Source organism: Takifugu rubripes, unplaced genomic scaffold (assembly GCF_901000725.2).
Source record: "Takifugu rubripes unplaced genomic scaffold, fTakRub1.2, whole genome shotgun sequence".
NCBI classification, from domain to species: domain Eukaryota; kingdom Metazoa; phylum Chordata; class Actinopteri; order Tetraodontiformes; family Tetraodontidae; genus Takifugu; species Takifugu rubripes.
In genome coordinates this window covers 135662-160289 of record NW_021821636.1, presented here as the reverse complement: position 1 = coordinate 160289, position 24628 = coordinate 135662, and the positions used below count along the sequence as shown (strand labels likewise).

At 45.6% G+C, this 24628-nt stretch overlaps 1 protein-coding gene across 1 annotated transcript; it reads left to right on the top strand.

Moving 5' to 3' along the window:
- Positions 1–14678: 14678 nt before the first annotated feature.
- On the top strand, positions 14679–24464 carry LOC101073774 (zinc finger CCCH domain-containing protein 7B-like). Its single transcript, XM_011617229.2, has 23 exons — positions 14679–14892; positions 15107–15175; positions 15279–15315; positions 15934–16131; positions 16787–16945; positions 17170–17250; positions 17728–17787; positions 17883–17937; positions 18160–18299; positions 19012–19492; positions 19677–19741; positions 19823–19913; positions 20023–20184; positions 20884–21095; positions 21299–21393; positions 21485–21660; positions 21758–21843; positions 21945–22117; positions 22195–22300; positions 22422–22530; positions 22938–23074; positions 23498–23667; positions 24143–24464. Exons 2-23 carry the CDS (start codon positions 15117–15119, stop codon positions 24321–24323), a joined length of 3033 nt encoding a protein of 1010 aa, XP_011615531.2. The 5' UTR covers positions 14679–14892; positions 15107–15116; the 3' UTR covers positions 24324–24464.
- Positions 24465–24628: the final 164 nt, after the last annotated feature.

The window sequence follows — 24628 nt, the reverse complement described above, 5'->3', positions numbered from 1 at the left end:
CCAGCATCTCTCCAGGCTCCCCAGCGACTCCCTGCGTCTCCCTGCGTCTTCCAGCGACTCCTCTACAACCTTCCTAGCCCCTCTTCCTCTGACCTCTTCCTCTTCCCCTTCCTCGGACGGATTTCTCCTATCCTCTGGACACTTGGACTCCCCCACAGACTCTCGCCCCTGGATCTCGAACTTGGTTCGTCTGCCGCATCACGCACCTATAGTTTGTCTCGGCCTCTCTCATTTAGTTTCTTCCCTCCTGTTTTTTTTTGCTTCATTAAACCTTTTGAGTTTACTTTTAATTCCCGTGTCTGTCTGCCTTCTTTGGGGTTCCGCCACACTTGACCGCCAGTCCTCTCGAGCGTAACAGAAAGATCAAGCCAAGATGAGTCAAGGTGGAACCCCGGGGCAGCCGGGCGGCCCTAGGACCCCCACGTTACCCTCCCCCCTCGAAAGAAGAGTGGAGGCCCACTCTGCCCAGCTCTCCTCCCTTCAGTCGGAGCTAACCAAGGCCTTCCCCACAATCCAGGTGGAGATTTCCGAGCTCCAGAGCTCCTCCCAGACCACCTCCAGTACCCTGTCCGCCCTCTCCAACCAGATGTCCGCCATGGCAACCGTTTTGGCTTCCATTATTCAGAAGCTAGGCAGCGACCCCGGTGGGGCTGCTCCATCAGAACCATCTCTCCCGCTTTCTCCCCGAGCCGAGCCCAACCTTGCCAGCCCCCGTGTGTTCGGCGGGGATTTCGACCTGGGCAAGGGGTTCCTCCACCAATGTGAGCTGCTCTTCCGCCATCAGCCCTCCAGATTTGTTTCCGACGAGGCCAAGGTTGGATTTATAACCTCCCTCCTGGCCGACAAGGCATTGAGCTGGGCCATAGCTGCCGTCGACCTGGACCCCCGCCTCTCCTCAGACTACAGCGCCTTTCGACGGGAGTTCAAGGCTGTGTTCGAGCACCCCACCTACGGTGAAGACGCCGCGAGTCGTCTGCTCGCTCTCCAGCAGGGGTCACGGTCAGTTGCGGAGTACACCCTTGAGTTCCGCATCCTGGCTGCAGAGAGCCGCTGGGGCGAGACCGCGCTCCGTAGCGCCTATCGACGGGGCCTGAGTGAGGCAATCAAGGACCTGATTGTGAGAGACCGCCCCTCGTCACTCAACGAGCTGATCACCCTCTCGCTCCAGATGGATGAACGACTACGGGAGCGCCGCCAGGAGCGTGCCCAACGTGCGGGCGGTTCTACCCGCCAACTCTCCCACCGCACTTCCTCTGTCCCTGACTTCTCCCTTACCAGCACTGCCGCCCCGCCTCCTCACATCCTCTTGCAATCCCCAGCTCACTCCTCCCCCAGAGTCGGAGAGGAACCCATGCAGATCGGCCGGTCCCGTCTCTCACGGCAGGAGCGGGAGCAAAGACTCCGAGACCAGTTGTGCCTGTACTGCGGAAACAACGGCCACTTCATCCAAGCCTGCCCCGTCCGACCAAAAGGGCCTGCTCACCAGTAGGGGGAGTACTGGTGAGCCGAGCTGTGATTCCCCAACCCACCGAACAACACAACCGCCTCTTCCCCGCAACCCTCTCCTGGGATAAGGAGTCTATTCCGGTGAGTGTTCTCATTGACTCTGGGGCTGATGAGTCCCTGATGGACTTTTCTCTCGCGCGTCAAGCTGGCATTCCCCTGGTTCCTCTCGATCGCTCCCTGTCCCCCCAGGCGATCGATGGCCGCTCTCTGGGTAACATCACGCATCGCACCATCCCACTCACCCTAACACTCTCGGGTAATCACATAGAGAGTACACCTTTCCTGGTTTTGCACGCCCCCACCGCTCCACTCGTGTTAGGAAGACCGTGGTTGGAAAGGCACGACCCCCACATCTCATGGGCTTCGGGTCGGATCCTGGGGTGGAGCGTGGCCTGTCACGCCAACTGCCTTCGCTCCGCCCCCTCTCCATCCAGTAATCCCAGGCCCGCGCTCACTCCCCCGGATCTCACTGGTGTTCCCCCTATCTACAATGATTTAGCCCCAGTGTTCAGTAAGGACAGTGCTCTGTCCCTTCCCCCTCACCGGCCCTATGATTGCCCCATCGACCTCCTCCCCGGGGCTCCCTACCCCACGGGTCGACTTTACAATCTCTCCATCCCAGAGAAGGAGGTGATGCGCAATTACATCACTGAATCCCTTGCCTCTGGGATCATAAGACCATCGTCATCCCCCTTAGCTGCAGGTTTCTTCTTTGTAGCCAAGAAGGATGGCGGCCTGAGGCCCTGCATCGACTTCCGCAAACTTAACAACATCACCGTTAAGAACAAGTACCCTCTTCCCCTTATGAGTTCCACGTTCGAGCCTCTCACTCATGCCCGGGTGTTCACTAAGTTAGACCTCCGCAACGCTTACCACTTGGTGCGGATCAGGAAAGGGGACGAATGGAAGACCGCCTTCAACACACACCTCGGGCACTTCGAATACCTGGTCATGCCCTTCGGCCTCTCCAACGCCCCCGCCGTCTTCCAGGAGTTGGTCAACGATGTGCTCCGGGACATGATCAACGTCTTTGTGGTGGTCTACTTGGACGACATCTTGATCTTCTCCCGCACCATGGAGGAGCACCACCAGCATGTTCGCCTGGTCCTACAACGGCTTTTGGAGAACCGACTATTCATCAAAGCCGAGAAGTGCGTCTTCCACTCCGCCTCAGTGGGGTACCTCGGCTACATCGTGGAGGAGGGGCGGGTGCGCGCAGATCCGGCCAAGATCCAGGCTGTGGTGGAGTGGCCACGCCCCACCGACCGCACTCAGCTTCGTCGGTTCCTTGGGTTCGCCGGGTTCATCCGGCGGTTCATCAAAGGGTTCAGTCAAGTGGCTGCCCCTCTCTCCGCTCTCACCTCCACCTCGCGCCCTTTCGCCTGGACACCGGAGGCTGAGACCGCCTTCTCGGCCCTGAAGGACAGGTTCACGACGGCTCCGGTGCTCGCCCATCCAGACCCCGCTCGGCAGTTCATCGTCGAGGTCGATGCTTCGGACGCGGGCATCGGGGCAGTCCTCTCCCAGCGGTCCGAGGCAGACCAGAAGATTCACCCATGTGCCTACTTTTCCCGCCGTTTTGATCCGGCTGAACGAAATTACGATGTGGGCAACAGGGAACTTCTGGCGGTCTATGGAGCCTTGGTGGAGTGGAGACACTGGCTGGAGGGAGCAAAGCACCCGTTCCTTGTGTGGTCGGACCATAAGAACTTGACCTATGTGAGAACGGCCAAGAGACTCAATCCCAGACAGGGCCGCTGGGCTCTCTTCTTCAGTCGGTTTGATTTCACCCTCACTTTCCGTCCTGGTTCCAAGAATATCCGGGCTGATGCCCTCTCCCGCCAGTTTCCGGAGGAATTCCCCGGCGCCCCCAGGGACCCTGACACCATCGTTCCCCCGGCCCGGGTCATAGGGGTCATCTCCTGGCCGATCGAGACGGCCGTCGAGCAAGCCCAGAGAGACGAGCCAGATCCTGGGAACGGGCCTCAGGGCCGAATGTTCGTGCCTTCCTCCGTCCGGCCGCAGGTGCTAGAGTGGGGCCACTCCAGTTGTTTCGCCTGCCATCCTGGCGTGCGTCGGACGGCGGAGTTTGTGCAGCGGCGCTTCTGGTGGCCCAACCTCCAAGAGGATGTTCGGGAGTTTGTGGGCGCCTGCACGGTCTGTGCCCGCAGCAAGGCCTCCCATCGCTCGCCAGCAGGCCTCCTGCACCCCCTTCCCGTCCCCAGTCGACCCTGGTCTCACGTAGCCCTGGATTTTGTGACGGGCCTCCCCGTCTCGCAGGGGAACGACACCATCCTGACCATTGTGGACCGCTTCTCCAAGGGGGTCCACTTTGTCGCCCTCCCCAAACTCCCTTCTGCTGCAGAAACAGCTGAACTCCTGGTCTCCCACGTTGTACGTCTCCATGGGATCCCCCTTGACGTGGTCTCTGACCGTGGCCCCTAATTCACTTCTAGGGTGTGGCAGGCCTTCTGCAAGGGGATTGGGGCCACGGTCAGCCTGTCCTCTGGGTACCACCCCCAGTCCAACGGACAAGCCGAACGGGCCAACCAGGCTTTGGAGGCGGCCCTGCGCTGCGTGACCACCAGCAATCCTGCCTCCTGGTCCAAGTTCCTGCCGTGGGTGGAATACTCCCTCAACGCCATGGAGAGCTCTGCTACTGGTATGTCCCCCTTTCAATGTTTCCTGGGCTACCAACCCCCTCTGTTCCCCCAGCAGGAGCTGGAGATCGCAGTGCCGTCTACCAGGGCCCATCTCCGCCGATGTAGGCGCATCTGGAAGACTGCCCGCAAAGCCATCTTGCGGGCCACTGAGCAGTCCCGGCGTTCGGCCAACCGGCGAAGGAGGCCGGCCCCTGCTTACCGGCCTGGCCAGAAGGTCTGGCTGTTGGCCCGGGACCTGCCCCTCCAGACCTCGCAGACTTCCTCCAGAAAGCTGAACCCCCGCTACATCGGTCCATACACCATCTGCAGCATCGTCAACCCCTCTGCAGTCCGTTTGGATCTCCCTGCCGCCCTCAAGGTTCACCCGGTCTTCCACGTCTCGCTCATTAAACCCTTCTCCACCAGCCCCCTGTCCCCTCCTGCTCCGACTCCACCTCCCCCACAGGTCCTGTCGGACGGAGAGCCGGTGTGGAGCGTTAACAAGCTGCTGGCGGTCCGCCGACGGGGAAGGGGCTTCCAGTACCTGGTGGATTGGGTGGGTTACGGCCCCGAAGACCGGAGCTGGGTGCCCCCATCCTATCTCGCTGACCCCTCCCTCCTCGAAGACTTCTACCGAGAGCACCCGGATGCTCCTGGGCGGTCGTCCGGTGCCTCCCGTAAGGGGGGGGGTACTGTTGTGACTCCTACTCTGGCCCCACCTCCTCCTGGGCAATCAGCTCAACCACCACCACCTGGGCCCTCTCCTTCAGCTGCACCCAATCTGCCCAAACGACTCTGCACCCATAAAAGGCCCCTATGCACTCAGGCCAGTGCTTGATCTTACTGATGTTTTTGGCAACACGTCCCGTGGACCCAGCATCTCTCCAGGCTCCCCAGCGACTCCCTGCGTCTCCCTGCGTCTTCCAGCGACTCCTCTACAACCTTCCTAGCCCCTCTTCCTCTGACCTCTTCCTCTTCCCCTTCCTCGGACGGATTTCTCCTATCCTCTGGACACTTGGACTCCCCCACAGACTCTCGCCCCTGGATCTCGAACTTGGTTCGTCTGCCGCATCACGCACCTATAGTTTGTCTCGGCCTCTCATTTAGTTTCTTCCCTCCTGTTTTTTTTTTGCTTCATTAAACCTTTTGAGTTTACTTTTAATTCCCGTGTCTGTCTGCCTTCTTTGGGGTTCCGCCACACTTGACCGCCAGTCCTCTCGAGCGTAACACGTCCAGTCCAGGGTGTACCCTGCCTCCGCCCATTGTGCTGGGATAGGCTCCAGCCCCCCCGCGACCCTCAGTGGAGGAACAAGCGGTAGAAAATGAGTTTGTGAGTGCGCCGGGACTTTCCTGGTGCTCAACGAAGGCTCCGCCCACATGGCGGTATCTACGTATACTGTATATTGAACCGCGACTGTCACGCGCATTTAAAACCCCCGCGACACTCGTCTAGTTTGAGACGCGCTTTTAAGAGAATCGGTCTTTATCACAAAGAACCCTCGTCACGGTGCTTCCAGACAGACTGTTGTCAGATGAGGACAACAAGTGTTTAGCGACCTTCATTTAGGAAGATGAACATTTGTCTTCTGTTTTGGATCCTGCTCCCAGCAGCAGAATGCGGTAAGTTGAGGAAACTTTCTTTACACACACGTTCTGAGCGCTGTGTTGCGCTTTTCTCAGGTAGAAATAGACAAACAATCAATCAGCTCTCTGTGTAGATGCTCTTCTCCCACATTTGGTCTTGTTCCTCTCAGATGCCCCCAAAGACTCACAATCTCACATGACTCCTTTAGGCAGCCAACACCTTTTAGAGCAACATGCCAAACCAGGGGTGGCCAACCAGTCAGAGCCTAAGAGCCACATCATACACATGGGCACACATGAACATCACCTCATCCCTTCCTCACACACACACATACACACACACACACAGACCTCTGCTTAGCCAGATTTATTGTAAATGTCACACACCAACATGATGACAGAATTTGACTTCTACAGACCACGGGCCAGTCATTTTCAACAATGAACATTGTGTGCACTGTCTCACACACACAAACTCTCAATTCAACTAAGTCCACAAACAAAAATATAATATTTTTTTAAAAAAGTTCTCTTACTATGCATGTTGCTTAGTGGGACCTCTGGCATTCCTTGCTTTGAACAATCCTCTTGAAATCTGGCTTGTATTCACTTGTTGCTAGGCAGTTCTTTCACATGGGTGTCAGTCAGAACAGATCGATGCTTTGGTTTCACGTGTTTCAGGGTAGAAAACACAGACTCGCAGACGTATGTTGACCCAAATATTGACAGGATCTTAAGCGCAGCCCGTTTGACATTGGGGTATTTTTCCATTGGCACACTTTTCCAGAACTCAATGAACCCTTCCCTTAAAGCAGGTTTCAGTCGGTGCTCCTCACAATGATCGATCATCTCCAACTCAGCTGCAGCCTCACCTGTTGCTAGCGGGGCTTTCCAACAGTGCGTCTCCACATTAAAAGGGGCAGCGAGGAATGCAATCGGTGCCCTTTTCAGTTGTAGATCGCGGAACCGAGTCACGAAGCTTTCGTGCATTTTTTCCTGCCATTCTGAAGGCGAACTTGACACTAATTGTTTACTCAAAAGATCTTGTCCCTACTGAGAAACTTTGCGGTATTTTCATCTGACGCGCATGCGCTTTTGGCGAAAGTAACGTATTGAACTCAAGCGAAGCGAACACACACATTTAAAAAACACAAACCCAAACTTCAATATGAACGTTAGAGCCGCATGAAACCAGGCAAAGAGCCGCGGGTTGGCCAGGCCTGGACTAAACAAAGAACAGACAATGATTCTGATTAAAACAACTCTCCCCAAACTCTTGCATGAATATATAATATTCAAAATGACGTGATTGATTGAACACCTCAACTGGTCGGTGATACTGCCATCGACTTTTCAAGACCATTCAAAAACACCCTTTGTTTTTGTTTAGCTCTGCAATAAAAACATCAATAGCGAATAATGCACCAGGAAGCTGGTGAAATACTTGAAGATATTTGGGCAGAGACACTATTCGAAACGAAAACATGGCCAAATGAACGTGGCTTACACAGTGCTTTCGTTTACTTTCATTTCATTTTCATTACTTTCACAGAAGGCGCAGCAGTAGTGCACACTTAGACTTCCGGTTGATGCATCCGCTACTAACGTACCTCTGCCGTGTGTGTGTGTGTGTGTGTGTGTGTGTGTGTGTGTGTGTCTTCCGACACGTTAGGAAGTTTGTTTGTGGTTGTGAGAATCACGAGTTAACTGTCAGGGTCCGGATGTTTCATACTGCACAAGTCAATCTGAAATGTATTTATGCCCAACAAGACCATTCAGCTGCAGCTACCTGGCTGAACTTTAACTAAAACCTGCAAACACACCGTTACCAGCCTGCTGAAAACAAATGCATGAACAAGCTGGTCAAGATATTGTTTAATCAGGAATCCTTTAATTCTTGCAATATTTTTTGGGTGTTAGTCAGCTCATTTTGTTGTCCTCATGTGGTTGTTGGTCTCAAACTGTCTCAAACTACCAAGAATGATCTCCCAGGTAACTGTCCAAACACAGATGTATTTTTTAGTTGTTGACTATCTGAGGATTTGCTTTGATTTTGATGCCTGCACACAGAGTACGAAGAGAGTGGAGATTAAACCTCTTTTCTTATTTGTGCCTGTTCAGGTACTGTAGTAAACCTTGTTTATATTCAGTTTATGAGGAATCTATTATGATATTTTGGGTTATTGTTGGGTCTTTTGACCTGTTTCTCATCCTGCTGCTCCATGTTTCCTTCACAGCTTGTGGAAAGAGGCTGTTTTTCATTCTGGTTGTTTGTTTTTAGTGGTGTTTTGTCCAGTTGAGTGTTTGTGAAGAGGGATTATAGTAGGGGAACGAGGAAGCAGCCCTGAGGAGTTCTGGTGATCAGGATGAGAGGAGATGAGATGTGGGTTTTTATCCTGACATGTGGTGGTCTGGCTCAAAGAGGATCAATGATGATGATCAAAGAGATATTTTTGCTTTTTTTGATACCGTCCACCAATTTGAGCAGATACGACTCACAGCTTAAGGTTTAAAATAATTAACCATAATATTAAACTGTCTACATCTTTCAATATTAATTTGACAAGACCTGAGATTGGGATCAATTTATAACATGATTATTTTTGTCAGAACCGCTGATCCCACTGTGAGGGTCCAGAGTTTTGACTCCATTTGTTTGTGTGTTTCAGGTTCCCATTCTCTTGGGTTCTTGTCTACAGGACGTGTTCAGCCTGGATCTGGGCTCCATTTTGAACAAGTTACAGAGTTTGATGGAGTTGTGATCTCTCACTGTGACAGTGGGACACAACAAGAACACTTCAAACCCGTCCTGGAATCCCACAACTTACCTGGGACCTGCACAGCAGCATGTTATGATGTTTTGGATGCTCTCAAAGAGATTTCTAAATTCATCAATCACACACGGAGTAAGTTTGTAGCACATTTGCTTTATAACGTGTTTATTTTGTTGAAAATGAACTGAACATTTTACATAAAACAATCCTTGTAGATGTTCAACGGCGGCGTGGCTGCATCACGTCAGACGAGAGGCTTGAATCAGCTTTTGACAACTGGGCAGTGAATGGAGAGGGTTTCATTCAGTTTGATGCTGGAGCTCAGAAATGGAAAGTCCTGTCTCCTTCTGCAGAAATGATTAAAGATTCGTGGAACAACCGTGAGGCTCGGAACCATTTCTTTGGACACTTCATCAATGAAGAATGTCGAGAAATGATCCATCAGATCAAATTAAGGGAAGCAGAAAAAAGAACAGGTGAATAAACACACACACACACACATACATACACGTGCGGTAACAGAGAGAATAACAACAGCAGCTTATAAAGCCAAATGAAGCCACATCCTGTTTCGTTGTCATGGTGACCTCAGTGATTTCCTCCTGTCAGTGTTGAATCTGCTGATGAAGCTCAGATGAGGACAGAAGCAGTTCAGTCTGGTAAAGGTAGCTGAAGCAGCCTGGTGTTGGTTATGAGCTAAAACTATGTTGAGAGGAAGAGTGAGCTGCTCATCACTGCTGGTTCCCTGTTCAAAGAGTGACAACAGACAACCCTGATCATCACCTTTTCTATCCTGCAGATCTCCGTGTGTTTGCCAACCCTGTTGACAGAACCAAGGCATTGCTGAAGTGCCACGTCACCAGTACTGACAAATCAGTGCGTTCAGTGTCTCTGACTGAAGACGGGGCCCCCAAGGCAAACTGGATCACTGTAACTGGCCCGTTGCCTTCTGGGGATGGATCAGTGATCCTCATCCTGACAGCTGAGGTCCCCCTGATCCACACCAACATCTATGGCTGTGTTGTCCAAACAGAAGACAGAAACATCACTGTCATGTGGGGTGAGAACTTTACATTTACATACTGCTGCATGATTGTTATTGAGTCATGATCCAGGCTGCACACAGGCCAGTGGGATCTTATTGTTGCTGGGGGGGTTCTGGTGTGTTGGGTACTCTGGTAAAAGTCCCTCATGAAGAAGCTCTGAAACGTTCCTGGTGATTCTCTGGTCTTCCTCCGTCTGAAAGCAGACCTTTGGATCTTTTCTGGCTGAGATTACAGCAGTGTTGGTCATTAACTCTGTCAGAAACGGCTGTTTCGATGCTGTTGAAACTTATTTGAGACTTATTTTTTTGTCTCTCCACAAGTTTTTTTGGGTTTTTTGGCCCATTTAATTAACAACATTCAACGTGCTTCACATGTTTCCAGAAAGAAACGAGCTACTACAGAGTTACAATTTGGTACAGGCAGTGGAATATACAGAACCACCCTCTGCCAGCAGGGGGCGCTGCAGCAGCTCAGCACCCACCTTTCTATCGTCTTGGCACAGAATTATCAGTGCGCAACGTTGAGCTTCAGTCTGTGTCCAGGCCTCAGACAACTGTCGGCATGTCACGTTGGTCCAGACAGTTAATAAATTTAACAGTTGAAATACTCTAAATAGAGTCAGTTACACTTTCTGTTATTCAGAGCACAGCTTTCAAAATATTAAAAATAAGTTTATTACAATAACACATATGACGACATGCTGCATAGAGTAAAGTATGGCCAGTTTGGTGATTACAATAATCATGTTTTTGTTGTTTATACTCTTTTATGAGCAGATGGAAACACACTTGATGGACAACACATCCTTTACATCCAGATGACGCTTTGGAGAATTATCGGCATCATCTTTACAGTTTGTTGTTTAATCTCCGTAATGACTGTTTGGTGTAAGTCTCACTTCTTTGATTGTAACTTTCAAGTCAGTCTGTGAGCTGATATTTTACTATTGTGGCCCTGCATTAATAGAACGTTAATGATGTTTCTTGTGAAAATCCAAAGTCACATGTACTGTAATATTTGGACTGTGTTGTCATCCAGTAGCAGAGCTTTGAGACTTATGCTGCTGACACGGGTCTAACCTTCACTGACTGGCATCTTTTTTAAGAAGCCAAGAAGCCAAACTTTGGAAAACTTTAGCACTTTGACCCTAAATTCAGTATTAATGATCTTGAACTTTTTAAATCAGAGCTTAACACTCATCTTTTAAAACTGCCTTTAAACACCTCGTAATGCTGTCACTTTATGTCTGGTTTCATGTATTTTGTGTTATTTACTCATTCATCTCTCCTTTATTTTGTTTGCATCATCTTTATTTTATGTAAAACAGTTTGGTCACTTATTTCTATATAAAAATCTTATATGTTGTTGAATGTATGATGACTTTATTTCTGTTTCTGAAAGACTGGTTTCAGTTACATCCTTGGTGAAGTTGAAATTTAACTCTGAAGTTCTTCCTTGAAGAATCAAATCAGATTGATTTGATTTATGCTGCTGACACGGGTCTAACCTTCACTGACTGTCATCTTTTTTAAGAAGCCAAACTATGGAAAGCTTTAGCACTTTGACCCGTCTTATGTTATGAAGTTCTTCCTACAAGAATCTAACAAATTCATGTGAAACTGGTCCACTAATCTTGTGTGTAAAATAGTAAACTGTTTAACTGTTTGTAAAATAACTTGCAGAACTTGAAATCATTAAGAGTTTCGCTTTTTTTCATTATTAAATGTTTGTAAATATTGTATGTTTTTACTTCCTGCAATAAATGAGTTTTATTTTTGTTAAGAGCCTGTGTGATAATGTTTATTTTCATTTACATGAGGGAATGTCTGATTAGATGAGGTGGTTACCATTGTCTCATCACAGCAACAAGGTTGTGGGTTCCAATCCCCTGGGATCGCAGCTTTATCAGTGCAGTTTGGAAGTTCTCCCAGGATGTTTCATGAAATGACCACTGACTCTTTTAGTTCATTTTGAAAAAAAACAAAAAACTTTAATTTGGCCAGGTTTAGTTACATATTTGGTCTCATATTTTAGTCTTTTTCTGGTCATTACAGTACCGGTAATGTCCTGCTGAAACACCAGTACTTTTCATACAAAGAGAATCCACACCGAAACCTCTGAATGTAGAAGGTTTAGGGCAGAACACTGGCTGAACAGGTTCAGGGACACTGTTCTGTCATCTGTCACCTGCAGAAATGATTAAAGATGTGTGGAACAACCGTGAGGCTCAGAACCATTTGTTTGCCACCACTTTAACTGGCCCGTTGCCTTCTGGGGATGGATCAGTGATCCTCATCCTGACAGCTGAGGTCCCCCTGATCCACACCAACATCTATGGCTGTGTTGTCCAAACAGAAGACAGAAACATCACTGTCATGTGGGGTGAGAACTTTACATTTACATACTGCTGCATGATTGTTATTGAGTCAAAGCAATACAGGCTGGAACTTACTCTCACAGAATTAACATTCTGCAAAATTAAAGGGACTTTTTTTTCATTTACATCAATCTTACAACAGAATTTGCTTGAGAGACAGAGAACATGAAATCCAAACTGCAGACCTCTTTTAGATCACCCCTCTTGTAGTGCTCCACTGTGCCTCTATGCAAGATACTCTGGAGTATTACACAGTGTTAGTTACAGTTCCCATCATCCATATGTTGTTTATAGTAACACGTCTATAATATATGAAATATGATTATTACAATGATAAATATTACAATAATTTCCATGTGTGAGGGTGAAGTTTTGGTCACCCGCGCTGTTCGTCATTAGACTCAGATCAACCACGCAAACAACAGGAGGCCTTGCAAGGGAGAGCTGAGCAGCAGTTCAGGCTTCCTCTGTCAACAGTGCTCATCTGCTGCTCGCTCGCCTCTTTTATTGGTGAAAACAAGATTTATGTCAAACAGGACCTCACGACTCCTTGTCTCCTATCTACTTTTCCCATCTTTACGACCTCCTTGTCTTAACGAACAGGATACCTCTAAGTGCTGGTTTTGTAAACAGCTCCAGCCCTTAGTTTAAACATTCACACATTCCTTTTTCTTAACAGCATTCCTCAAACACTTAAAATCTACACATCACAGCATTTGGACGACAATAGTAATGACAATAATTCTTCTCACACATGTAAAGTAAAGTAGACCCATATGCATTTTTTAATTGCTTTGGTTTTATTGTTATTTTATTAAATTTTTGTTATTTTGTTTGTTTCAATGTAGATGGAAAAACACTTGATGGAAGACACATCCCCCATGCAAGTGTTGACTGGACATTTTTGAAAGTTTTCACCTCTGTTTTGCTTCCATTTTATTTTTTAAGCTGCATAACATCACTGTTGCTCAAAAGTAAGTCTCACTATTTTTGCTGTAGCCTTAAAATGAGTCCAAAACAGTTTTGTTGCTATTGTACCAATAACATTTATATGATCAGATCACTGAGTTTCTTAGCAAAACAAATGTTAATTATGATTCCACTCTGTTTCACCATAGTCAAGAGGAAACAGAGAATTTCTTCTGGTTGGGATCAACCAATAATGAAATATTTCATGAAATTGCTGAATAACTGGGACATGATTATTGCAGCTGCAGAAGATCCAAGCACAGACATCTTCTATGACCAAGAATATTTTGCTCTCCCTAGTAGAGATGTACATCCATAGATATACAGCAAACTAAACAGGGGATCAATGGCAAAATATATTAAATAATGTTCAGTTAAGTGTTTACCTAAAAATATATAAGATATAAGAGGACCAGTCATGTTGCCTTGGCCACTAATACTGCAAGTAAATGATTATCAAGCAAGTAAATGATTATGGTTATGTATTGGATGTCTGTATTTCAACATTGTTTTTTTTTTTTTTGCATTGCATGTGTTTTGTTTGTTTGTTTGTTTTGATCAAGAGCCTGTCTGTCTTATCCATCATGGGCAGGAAATACTGTATGTTAACATTGGGCATCTAATGAGAACAAGCAACAGCAGAAGAAGGAACTGCAGTTCTTATTTCATTTCTTTCATTATTTTTAAATTCAGGCACAGCACTTTTCTACCAGCAAGTTTACCGGTATATGAAAGCAAATTTCCAATGTTCATGATACATCTTTAGGCTTGAAACAATTTTGATTGTAACGGACGCTATATAAATGAAGATTGATTTATTTATTGATTAATTGATTGATTGATTGATTGATTGATTGATTGATTGATTGATTGATTGATTGATTGATTGTGTAAGCTTTCATGTGCATGCATTTGTACATCAAATTGACCTGACAATTCTGCAGAAATTGTGAAAGTGTGCCTGCTGCTCTGGCCCGTCCCGCCAATTTAGCACATGTTCAGCAGCGCGTTACATTTTCGAGTTAGTAGAGGTTTGTAACTACAAAAGGACGTGTTTATATGTTTGTAAGGCCTTCTAGGGCAGAGTTATGGCGATTTGTTCGGCAACGTTTCAAGCGTTTTCTTCCCGCGCCACTCCCGGTCACGTGGTCTCCGAGCTCTAGTTTGGGATCAATCACAGTTGTGATCAATCACAGTTCCAGGCATCCCTGCGGGGACATTGGTTGATGTTTGTTGACTTTTAACATGATAACTCTAGACGTAAATAGAATAAAAGTCATAGCCCTCGGAGGAGCAGATACGCGCCACAGCATAATATTATCACTTCCGGTCAAAGTGTTAGAAAGGAGGCAGTAGGGGTTTGGGGGGGATTACTCGGGGGTGGTCTCTTGGTGTATGGTTAAAAAAAAACAACCACAAGATGGCAGCAGGGTGACATATTTGATTTATATTATTTACAATCTGAAATGAACGACAAACGACAGTGTATCATTAATTAAGATGCGCGTGAAGCAGCATAGATCCTTCACGTATCAATGACAAGTGCGAGGGGAGTCAATGATTTATAACTACGTCTCTGACTTGGATGTAGTCTCTGGCTGTTGTTTTTTTGTTTCTTTGGGTGCTATTTTTCAAATCGCATTAAGCATTCTGTCCTTTATCAACTTTATCTTTAGTGTTTTGTATGATATAAACAGGTTGATGACGCCGAAGATGCCACTTCTGCACCGCAGGTGGCGGTGTGGGCATAAAACACCATTGCTGTCTGGTAAAAGGAATCCAAGAAGAAGAAAGAGCACGTCCCACGGGACCAGACAGATGTTATGTTGCTAGAAATCGAAACTTAAGTTGGAGTGAGAAATTAGGACCGTCTGACATCTCTCTCCACATATTTCGTTAAAATGTCAGAGCTCTTTTAAGTTATTCGCCAAGCGGGGACATACAACAACACGCTTTTAACGACAACATCGCTTTAATGAACCTCCCCACGTCAGGTAGGTGTGTCTGAAGTCAACAAGATTTGCGGTAATATAAACTAGGTGATTCAAAGGGGGGAAGGCTGCTTTTATAGCGGCTATTTGTCCAAACACTTAATATCAAATGGACACGAAGTTTCGGCGCGTGTTAGAAAGGTGGCTGTTTAATCTCTTGCAAGAATGAGTCCAGGCTCCTTGAAGCTCTTCCGCTATCTCTCTGTTTTCTCCTCAGTTTACAAGAAATGGATCCTGCCAGGCAGAAACGCAGGGATGAGATCAACAAGTCTCTGGCGTTCATACAGTGAGATATTTATCATTTCCTTTAGGCTCAGCATTCATTGAAGGTTGACCCAGAGTGACAGTGCTTCATGTCATCTAAGCGAGGGTTCTGTCTTCTTTTGTAGGTCTTCTCTGGCTTATTCAGAGCCAGATGGATACCAGGTATTCTTCTGTCCGCCTCTGCTGCTTCTGCAGTTTCAGTTTCCTGCCTTTCCCAGTATTTCAGTATGTTTGTGGCTATTTGGACATTCTGGACCCACTGTGAAAAAATGTGGGATTAATTTCCAATAGGTGGTTAACATGTCAGTAAGGTAGATTTATTTTACTAACATATCTTTGACCCCCAAAAGAATAGTCCCACAACAGTCATAATTTAGTACTGTTGATATGTGGTTCATCCTTGAGATTTCACTGGCTGTTGTAGCTTTCAGGTAATGAATTCTGATATTGTAGCATCTTCTACACCTCTGAAAGAATATAAATCATGTTATTTAATCTTCTTTTTAAAATTTCCCACCAGAAGAGTTTGTATCAATTTACTGTAATTTACTGTAAATTTACTGTAAGATTTAATTCCCAAATCCTAAATAGAAAGTCGTTTCTTAAATCACTTTCCACTTATAAATGGATTTAAATCCATTTGTCCTTTATTTAACGGATCATTACCAAAATATAATCTCTACACAGTGAATTTAAATATTAAAGAAATGGTCCTATATTTTGTTTTTTTCCAGCTATGCTAATGTCTGACATTTTATATCTCATGTTTTGCTTTTGCAGGGCCTCTTGACCAAGTTGGTGTTTAATCTGCTGGAGGAGGGCAACACCTTATTCAAAGAGGAAAAGTGGAAAGAGGCAGTGGGAGAGTTCACCGAAGGTTTGAATGTGTCGCTCTACGCTGCAGCAGATAACATCGACGTCCCCGAGGTTTTACGGGAGAGTCTGTATGTTAACCGGGCCGCTGCCTACCAAAGTTTGGTAAGACAACATTTTCAGGCAGGATGCAAAGATTTAAACCTTGATCCATCAAAATACATGTTCTTTAACTGAGAAATAGCAGGCGTGTAAAACATTTGTATGTGAGGCAATTTGTTTGACATTTGTTGCAGGATTAAAGTAAATGAGCACCAAAGAAACAAAGCTTACAATAAAAATGGACTTTTGTTGGACTCTTGATATCTTGTTTAATAGAATTTCAGAGTTTAAGTTTTAATATTATTACTAATAATGCTAACAATAACCATAGCATAGTTTACATATTATTGTATTTTAGAAGCCTACATTTTTGATTAGCATTTTGCCACCGCTGCGCCTGGCAGTTTGCTGAAAACACACTAACTTTGATGACTTTACTAGTCCCATAATTGCGTTAGCACCATTGTGATGGTTGTGGTTCAGGGTGCAGTGTTACTGAAAATAGAAACCGAAATCACGAAATGCCTGAAGGAACTCTGATACTGCCCAGTGAGTAAAAGGGCTCTGCAGGGGAGGCTGCTCCTCAGCTTTATCACAATGATTTACGGTTGTGTTTCACCCCTAAACAGTAAATCTGCTTCTATAAACAACCCCAGTCTGAATTGCCACTCCTGAGTGGTTTTGACCTCACTCTGACACTCTGATGTGTTTTCCACAGAGGAACTATGAACTGGCGGTTAAAGACTGTGAGGAAGCCCTGGTACTGTGTGAGGAAAACCGGAGGGCCCTGTACAGGAAGGCTGTCTGTCTGAAGGAGCTTGGGAAGTACAGGGAAGCGTACGAGTGCACCACGCGCTTCCTGCTCATCTCTCGCCTGGTAAATTTTGCAGGAAACTTTAGGACCACATTCCTCAAAAATGTTTGAAGAATCTTTTGCCTGTGGTGACTCATAAATTGGCATCTTGAGTTTTGAATAAAACCTGCTCGCTGTGTTTGTCGGGAGGCTGCGGGCGCAGCAGCGCTGAGTAGTTTTTATGCTGATACACACCACTGTGAATCTTAAAGTTTTGTTACTAGTGTTGTGTGTGCTTTGGCTGACAGGACAAACAGGTGAATGACCTCGCACAGGAGCTGGCTGTTCACCTAGGACTGAAGAATCGTAAGCCTTATATCAGCACAAAGGTCAGTATTTTGATTTTGTTTACTGTCTTACACTATAAAAACATGTAAGAAATATTATTATTATATGTAACAACAATAAGGATATTGAGAAACATAGTGCAACAATATCAGAATTAACCAAAAATAGTACGAATGGGATGAATCCCTATAACGCACCGAAGAGAACAGTTTCATACATTTGTTACAAAAACAAAAGACACAAGAGGTTGAGCTTTCATGTTGTGACTCACGGGAGGGCGAGGTTTACTGGTGCTTTTACTTTTATCTGGAACGTTTCTATCAGGGCCTTAAGGGTTTCAGTGTGTTACTGCTGTCTGTCTTTCCTTCACCTCTTCAGTTATGCATAAAAATCTGTACACGTACATGTTACTAATGGGTTCAGCTAGTTTCAGTTTCAGGTAAACTAAACAGTCATGACCTGATTTGGAGGTCAGCCAGCTGAGTCTCACATACCCACCGTGTTATCTCCTCTTTTAGGAGCAGCCACTTATCATCACAGATAACGCCAGTGCAAACTGTCCCGCTGACGCCATCAAGGCAAGTTCAACCTACAAACTCCTGCACAATAACAACAGCAGTGGCCATCAGCATATTCCTTTTGTTTGAAAGATATCTTCTCCCTTTCACTTCAGGTGCCGGTGGCTCATTCAGAAAATGGACTACATCCTCTGAGTTGTTTTGCACCAGGTATAAAGTAAAAATCTCATCATCGTATTAAATAAGAGATCAGCAAGAAGGAAAGTAAAGGGTCATATTGTTACACACAGATGTAGGGCATCAAACCCATAAATTGTGACCCTGTCCACAATCCTGCTTTGATTAAATGTCAAAAGAACTTATTGCTGGAGAAAAGCAACTTGGTATTCAACAAAGTTTAAAAATAAAATAAAAATCTGCTTTTTTTCCTAGTCACTTTTCCCAGCATGCCCCAGGTCACTGTTCCCTCCAGAAATCATGTCTCTACTACTGCTTGTGCCCTTGACTCTGTGGAGGATTCCGAGCTGATGGGAGAAGACTTGGACAGTCTGCTTGATCAGGAGCCAACCGAGGTAACATCGCTCTGGTGTCCTTGCAGATTACTGCAATAACCTGATAGTGGAGCCAAGGCAGATTTGTCAGTAAGGAAAAGTCGAAGCCAGAGACATTCCTCCTCTTGTCTTCATTTTTTAGTCTACTTTTCCCTCACTGGCTTTACCAATACCCTGAGTATATCTTAATGTTAAAAACGATGTTACTGAGAGTTTAGGGCCAAGGAATCACACAAAACCTGGGAATACTCCATTTATCATTTTGGTTCTGTCAGTTTTTGTTTTACAGTAGTGGCACAACTCTGGGTTTGTGCTATTTTAGGGCTGCTAGATGCAAGGAAATACAGGAATGTGTGCTTCTCCCTTCTCCTGTCAGGATTATTTAAATACACACACGATCCTCTTTTGGTTTCATTAAGTCTTAAAGGTGTCCCTCTGCAGGAACTCACCCTTCACCATCGTCATCCTCCTCCTCACTTATCGCACAGCAGATGACGCCTCACATGGAGATGTGAGGCGTAATTTCTGCCCACTTCCTGTTTCCTCCGCACTTTAAAATGGGCTCTGATCATCAACCTTGCATTAACGGACTCTTTCAGCAGTTACAAGACTAACAGCATGAAGATGGAACTTCTAGGCCCAAGATTTCTGCTGTTTTATTCAACATTGTGTTCACAGAGCCACATACACCTGTAGTTATTGTCTTGATTGAAGTTTGTTGGTTTTTTCCCAGGTCCTCCACCAACTTACATTGGATCCTGGACACCGAGTCGGCGCTGTCCTGCCCCCAGCCTTCATCTCCCCTGAGCAGACACTCGACTCCCTCGACTTCTTCACAGAAACGAGCCCCACAGGTGAAACACTGGATGCTTTAGACGACCTCTTGTCGTCTGAAATTGGATGCAGCGCAAGCCCTCGAAACTCTGGGCTGGCCTGCATGAGGCTCGATGCCCTGGACAGCCTGGATTCCCTGGATGATTTCTCAGAGAGCTCTCAAAGGCCGGCTACTGAGAGCAAACCTGACTGGAACGTGGGGGGAAATTCCCTGGATGACCTGGATCCTCTGGAGCATCACATTGATCAGGGAGATCTCAGAAGGAATATCCAGGAGCCTGTTGTGAATCACCTGGATTCCCTCGATGACCTGGACACGTTTCCGTCAGCGGAAGCTGTTGCGGCACCTTTGGACTCCATCTTCCAGTTCAACTCTCCTGGTTAATATGATTTATTGTTTATTTTACGCAATAGCAGGTCCGCCCGTTCAGATGTTGTAAAACCAATTATGCTCGCTTGGAACTACTACAAACTAGTTTTAAATGGTTCAAATGAGCTCATTTATGATGCTGTTTGCACTGATTCATAATTTTCCACTTGTTTTCTGTGGTCTCTGCTCCTCAGTTCTTCCCACCGCTGCAGCTTCTGTGATGCAATCTCCACAGAGTAACAAACACACTGATAACAGGGTGAGTCCGATCTCCTCCTGACTTCCATTACTCCTTCAATTTTTCGTCTCTGTTTATCTTGTTTTTCTAATGTCAACAAAGAGGAGCAGCCGATCACAGGAGGCATTCGCTAATCCGCTGTCCTCCACCCACAAGTTCCTGCAGGCCTGCTCTGCCTGTTTTCCTCGGAAAGGTACCTTTACGAGACCAATTGTAGTTCTGCAGGAAATTAAAACGGAAGCGGTTGCTTCGTATGCATCCTGTCACTGCTTTCACGGCGTGATTCTTGTTTGTCCTTTCAGCTCCAGGTACATATGCTTTTATTCACAAGCCAGATCTGGTCCACAAATGCCAGCGAGATGTTCTGTTATGTAAGCGAAAGGTGGGTCTTCCGTCTGAGTGGACCAAAGTGAGACCACTGCCTCTGATGCCGTCCTTTAACGGGCCATTTGTTCTTTGTAAAGGTAAGAAAGTTTAAACCATTGCTCATCGTGGTTTTGGGTGACTAGTTTGTTATTAAAAAATATGCTGTAAGTAAAATAAGCAATTTTTACATTTTAATGGACTGCTTTTATATCTTTGTCTTGAGTAATATCACTTTGTAGTAAATGATGGGAAATGTTGAAAATGCCACACAATTAAAGACAAACATTGACACTTAAATGACTTGAAATTTAACATATCTTTTAAGAAATGCAGTGAGCTAAAATCGCTAAAATCGCTGGTTTTCATGTTTCAGTCCATTTATTAGATTTCTTTCATTTGTAGGTATATAATGAAATAAGGGTCAAACTTGTTATGTGGAACATCCTGATGCCTGTTGTCTTCATGTTAGCTGTTAGCTAAGTGTCCTAAAAGACGTGCATGCTGCAGCTCTCCTTTGTTTGTATGACAGTTTGTTGTCTTTTTTCTTCTGCTCGTGTTGACAATCCAGTTTCCATTTGCTATTTTTATTTTACACATGTAAAGGAATGAAGTAAATCTGATTAATGGCTGTAGATGCACAAAGACACCAAAGTCGAGGGGGAAAAAGCTAGCTATGTAATTTGATTTCTCATCATTGGATTTCTACATATTGTTGATAAATCAATAGCAAACAATTTTGGAGGAAAATGAAAGTTTGTTTTTAACACAAAAGATCGGTTCTGTGTTTTCTCTCTCAGACATGATGAGGACTGGAAATTCCAGCCAGTGTAAGTTCGGGGAGAACTGCACGTTTGCGTACAACCAGCTGGAGATCGACGTCTGGACCATGGAGAGGACTGGGAAACTGGACAGAAACTTTCTGTTTGAAACATCCGCCAAACTAGACCCTGCGAACTGCATCATCCGTCTTTTACAAGAATTCAAGGGTGTATTTGTTTTCCTCTGCCAGGTTAGTGATGTCATTCAGCCTGTAATAGCTGTTACAACAAAGCATGGCAGTGTTGCCGTCTACACTTCACTTCATTTATTTAATGTTGAGCGTATAGCATGTGTGAAGGGTGTTTGTGTTCTTGTGTAGGTCAGGTGAAGAAGTCGTATGAGGAAACGGGCTGTGTTTTTGTCTAGTCCTGATTCATTTTCTGTTCTCTTCAGACATGTTTTGATGGTAAACCTAGAACCATCAGTCGGCGGGACAAAGGCGATCCGACCATCTGTTCCGGGGCTCGCCACTCCTTCGATGCCAATAAGTGAGTCTGCTCTGTGCCTGTACTCTCATTCTCTCTTTGTTTTCTCTTATGCCATTAACCGGTGACCTTTCCCTTCCTTTGTGCCCGTCAGATGCTTGGCCTTTGAAGTGAAGAGCCTCAGTGTGAGGAAGGTGCGCCCGCTCAGCGTCCTGTGTCGCCTGGATTTGTGTCAACAAGCCGTCCATATGAACAGCCAGAGAGAGGACGGCTGTAACTATGCCCACTCTGTCATCGAGCTCAAAACCTGGATGGTGCAGCGCCACACAGGTGAGGACGGACACAGGAAGTACGACCATCACAGTGTTACTGCGCTAATATGTTACCTTGCAGTAGTTTGCAGCTTTAATTCTGTTTGTATTTACAGGCATCAGCCATAATGAGATTGTGAAAGTATCTACAAAGTATTACGAGAAACACGAGCAAACTTTTTATAGAGACGAAGGAAATAAGGTACGAACCCTTTAAATCATGGTTAGTTAAGGTGACGGAAACATCGACCTCCGGCCTGCAGAGAAATCGCTGACTTTGACGCCCTATTTCATTTGGCGCAGCTGTCTCCTGGAGGTGGTGTGTCAAAACCAAAGGGTGGAGAAGGGTCAGGAGGAGTGAGCTACGGGCCGAGGAACATGAAGATAGACTTTGCATGTGCCCAGTGCTGGCAGGCAGGTTTGAAGAGCTTGCCAGACAAAGCTCTGAAGTACTGCAGCGGCATCGGCAGGCACAAGTGGGTGACAATTCTGTCGTTCTCGTGCAGCATGCGTCTCAATTATGTCCTCTGTAATCTTGTGTCTTCAACCTCAGGTGGACTAAAGACAGATTGCTGCTGTTGGTCACCTCACCAGAGAGGAAGAAATGGGTTCAGGTCCGACCTTTGCCACATGTCAAGCACATCCCAAACCATTATGATGTACGTGTGCCGCACCAGCTTTCATACGCTGGGTGTTGATCCCCCCCAGCTCCATTCACTCCTGACACCTTCTTCCTCTCTCGTTGCTGTGTGCTTTTAACATTACGTATTCTCCTGGCAGATGTGTGTGCAGGTTTTGAAGAAAAAGAAATGTAGCTACCCTGGAAACTGCACCTTTGCTCACAGCCAAGAGGAGAGGGAAATGTGGACATACATGAAGAATAATGACCGTGAGTCCTCACAATTTCCTCTGGTTTGAGTTTGTGTGTGCGTTGTGCTACTCTTTTCTTAAAATGTTTTAAAAAACCATCCAGTCTGTCTGGTAACTTCCACCATCTGAGTGGTTTTCAGACATTTAAATTCATTTTAAGGTTGTCAGGTAAACAGTGCTCCCTCTGGAGTCTTAAAAGGGTTCCAACCTTCCAGCAGCGCTACATAAGACCCACAAATCTGTCTAAAGGTCTTCTAGTATCACTAATGAGGCTGTACTGGATTATAATGATGCTTTTTTTTGGGTAAGTGCTAATATCAGTGTGTTAACATTCACATAATGAAAATGACTGGTATTTAACAGGGATGTGTCCCATCTCAGTTCCTCTTGTGGGCGTACATAATGGTTTTACATGTGCTCTTTTAGTGCATGACATGGACCAGATCTACAATATGTGGTTGGCCCAGAATGCCCACAGTCGCCAGTCTGATGAGGCCGCACTTACCAAGGGCACCGCAGAAGAGAAAAAAACTGCAATGCCAACCGACTATGCTGAATCACTGGTGTGTATGTTATTCTACCCACACCACAAAACTTCTGCCCTGACACAAAACCAGATTTCTCCAACACAAATTTGCAAATATGTATTTTACCAACATTTAATTTGTGAAACAAGGTGTAAGTGTGTTCTTTATTCATTATCTGTGAGTTTTTGCTTCTCACCTTTGCTTTCGATTTTTAAAATTAATTCTACTCGCGGAAAACAAGACAGGTGAATTGGGTGTGTACTGGCGCCGCCTGGTGGCTTGGGTGTGTACAGCAAGAGCGGCAGTGAGCAATCCTGCTTAAACGACCTGACCGAGTCTTTTAAAAGACACCTCATATATTTACCCATTGATGCATGTTCAAACACACATATTTGCCTACGTCTCAATGTAGGTCTCGATGTATACATTTTCTGGATTCACAAATCTGAATTTTTTTAGATCAACTTCTACTGCCACCTGTGTGGAAGGCACAGTAACGGAGATCGGCAGTGGGAGCAGCACATCTCCTCTGAGAGGCACAAGGACCGTGTCTTTAGCTGTGAGGGAGAGGACGAAGCTTTAATGTGGATCTACCGTTTCCCTGGCACGTGCTTCAAACTTTGCCCCAAGTAAGGCCTTCTTCCTGGATACTGGTTTTGCTGTTTTTTACATACAAGGTTTAAAAAGGAAGTGTTCACCTGTGAGCTCCAGTGCTCTTACCAAATTCACCTTTTCACTTAAGTCTAACATTTTACAAATTTGAATAGTGAATTGTAAGTGATTCATTTAAACTTTTTCACAGTGTCATCACTTTAACTCAAATAGAGCCTTGTGGCCGCTGTATTTTATGTTGCAGCCTGTAGATTCTCTCTTATTTCTCACTCACATGTGGTGGAATAAGGAACCCTGTAGTGAGCGACCACACCAATCACAGCTGCTCCTCAGATGTGTTGGTTTTGTTTCTATAGTAATGTTTGTTCAGACAAGAGAATAGAAGTCAGACTGTCTGTCTGAGTGAAATTCATCGGACCACCAAGTTTTTACAAAATTAACAAGGAAACGTATAAAATGATTAAACACGTGCGCCATGTTGATCTTGACCAGGTTGGATGATGGTTGTTCTGATGGCGTGAGCTGTGACTATGCCCACAGTCCCGAAGAGTTGCAAGAATGGAGAGAGAGACGGGATTTCCTGCGTAAAAAGTTAGCCAGAGCCAAGAAAGACATGTTCATCATGCCTGATGAGGTTGACTTTGGGAAATACAACTTTTTACTTCAGGACTGACAATGTTTATTTTTTTTAACCATCGATAACACAAAGCAAATTAGGGCTGCATATATTCCAAATGTTGAATATCTATATGCACACATTTCCACTGATGACTGCAAATTTAGGGTACATGCCTTAAATTTAAGTCTGTATCCTTAATGTTCCTTCTTCAACGTACCAAATGCACATCTGCTTAGCTTTAATAGTAGTAATGTTCTTATTGAGGCTGGCTTTTCTTTTTTCAGGATATACATCATCTATGCATCCTTTGGTGTTCTGACCCACATGAGTCATGTCATAAAGGTTTTTATTGTCTTATT

What these genes read in the sequence shown, in the direction of transcription:
- LOC101073774 (XM_011617229.2), top strand. Translation starts at nt 15,117, where the DNA reads ATGGATCCTGCCAGGCAGAAACGCAGGGATGAGATCAACAAGTCTCTG. An exon ending in GTCCCGCTGACGCCATCAAG is followed by an intron (nt 17,788 to 17,882) that starts GCAAGTTCAACC and finishes CTTTCACTTCAG; the next exon opens with GTGCCGGTGGCTCATTCAGA. An exon ending in CCGACTATGCTGAATCACTG is followed by an intron (nt 23,075 to 23,497) that starts GTGTGTATGTTA and finishes GAATTTTTTTAG; the next exon opens with ATCAACTTCTACTGCCACCT.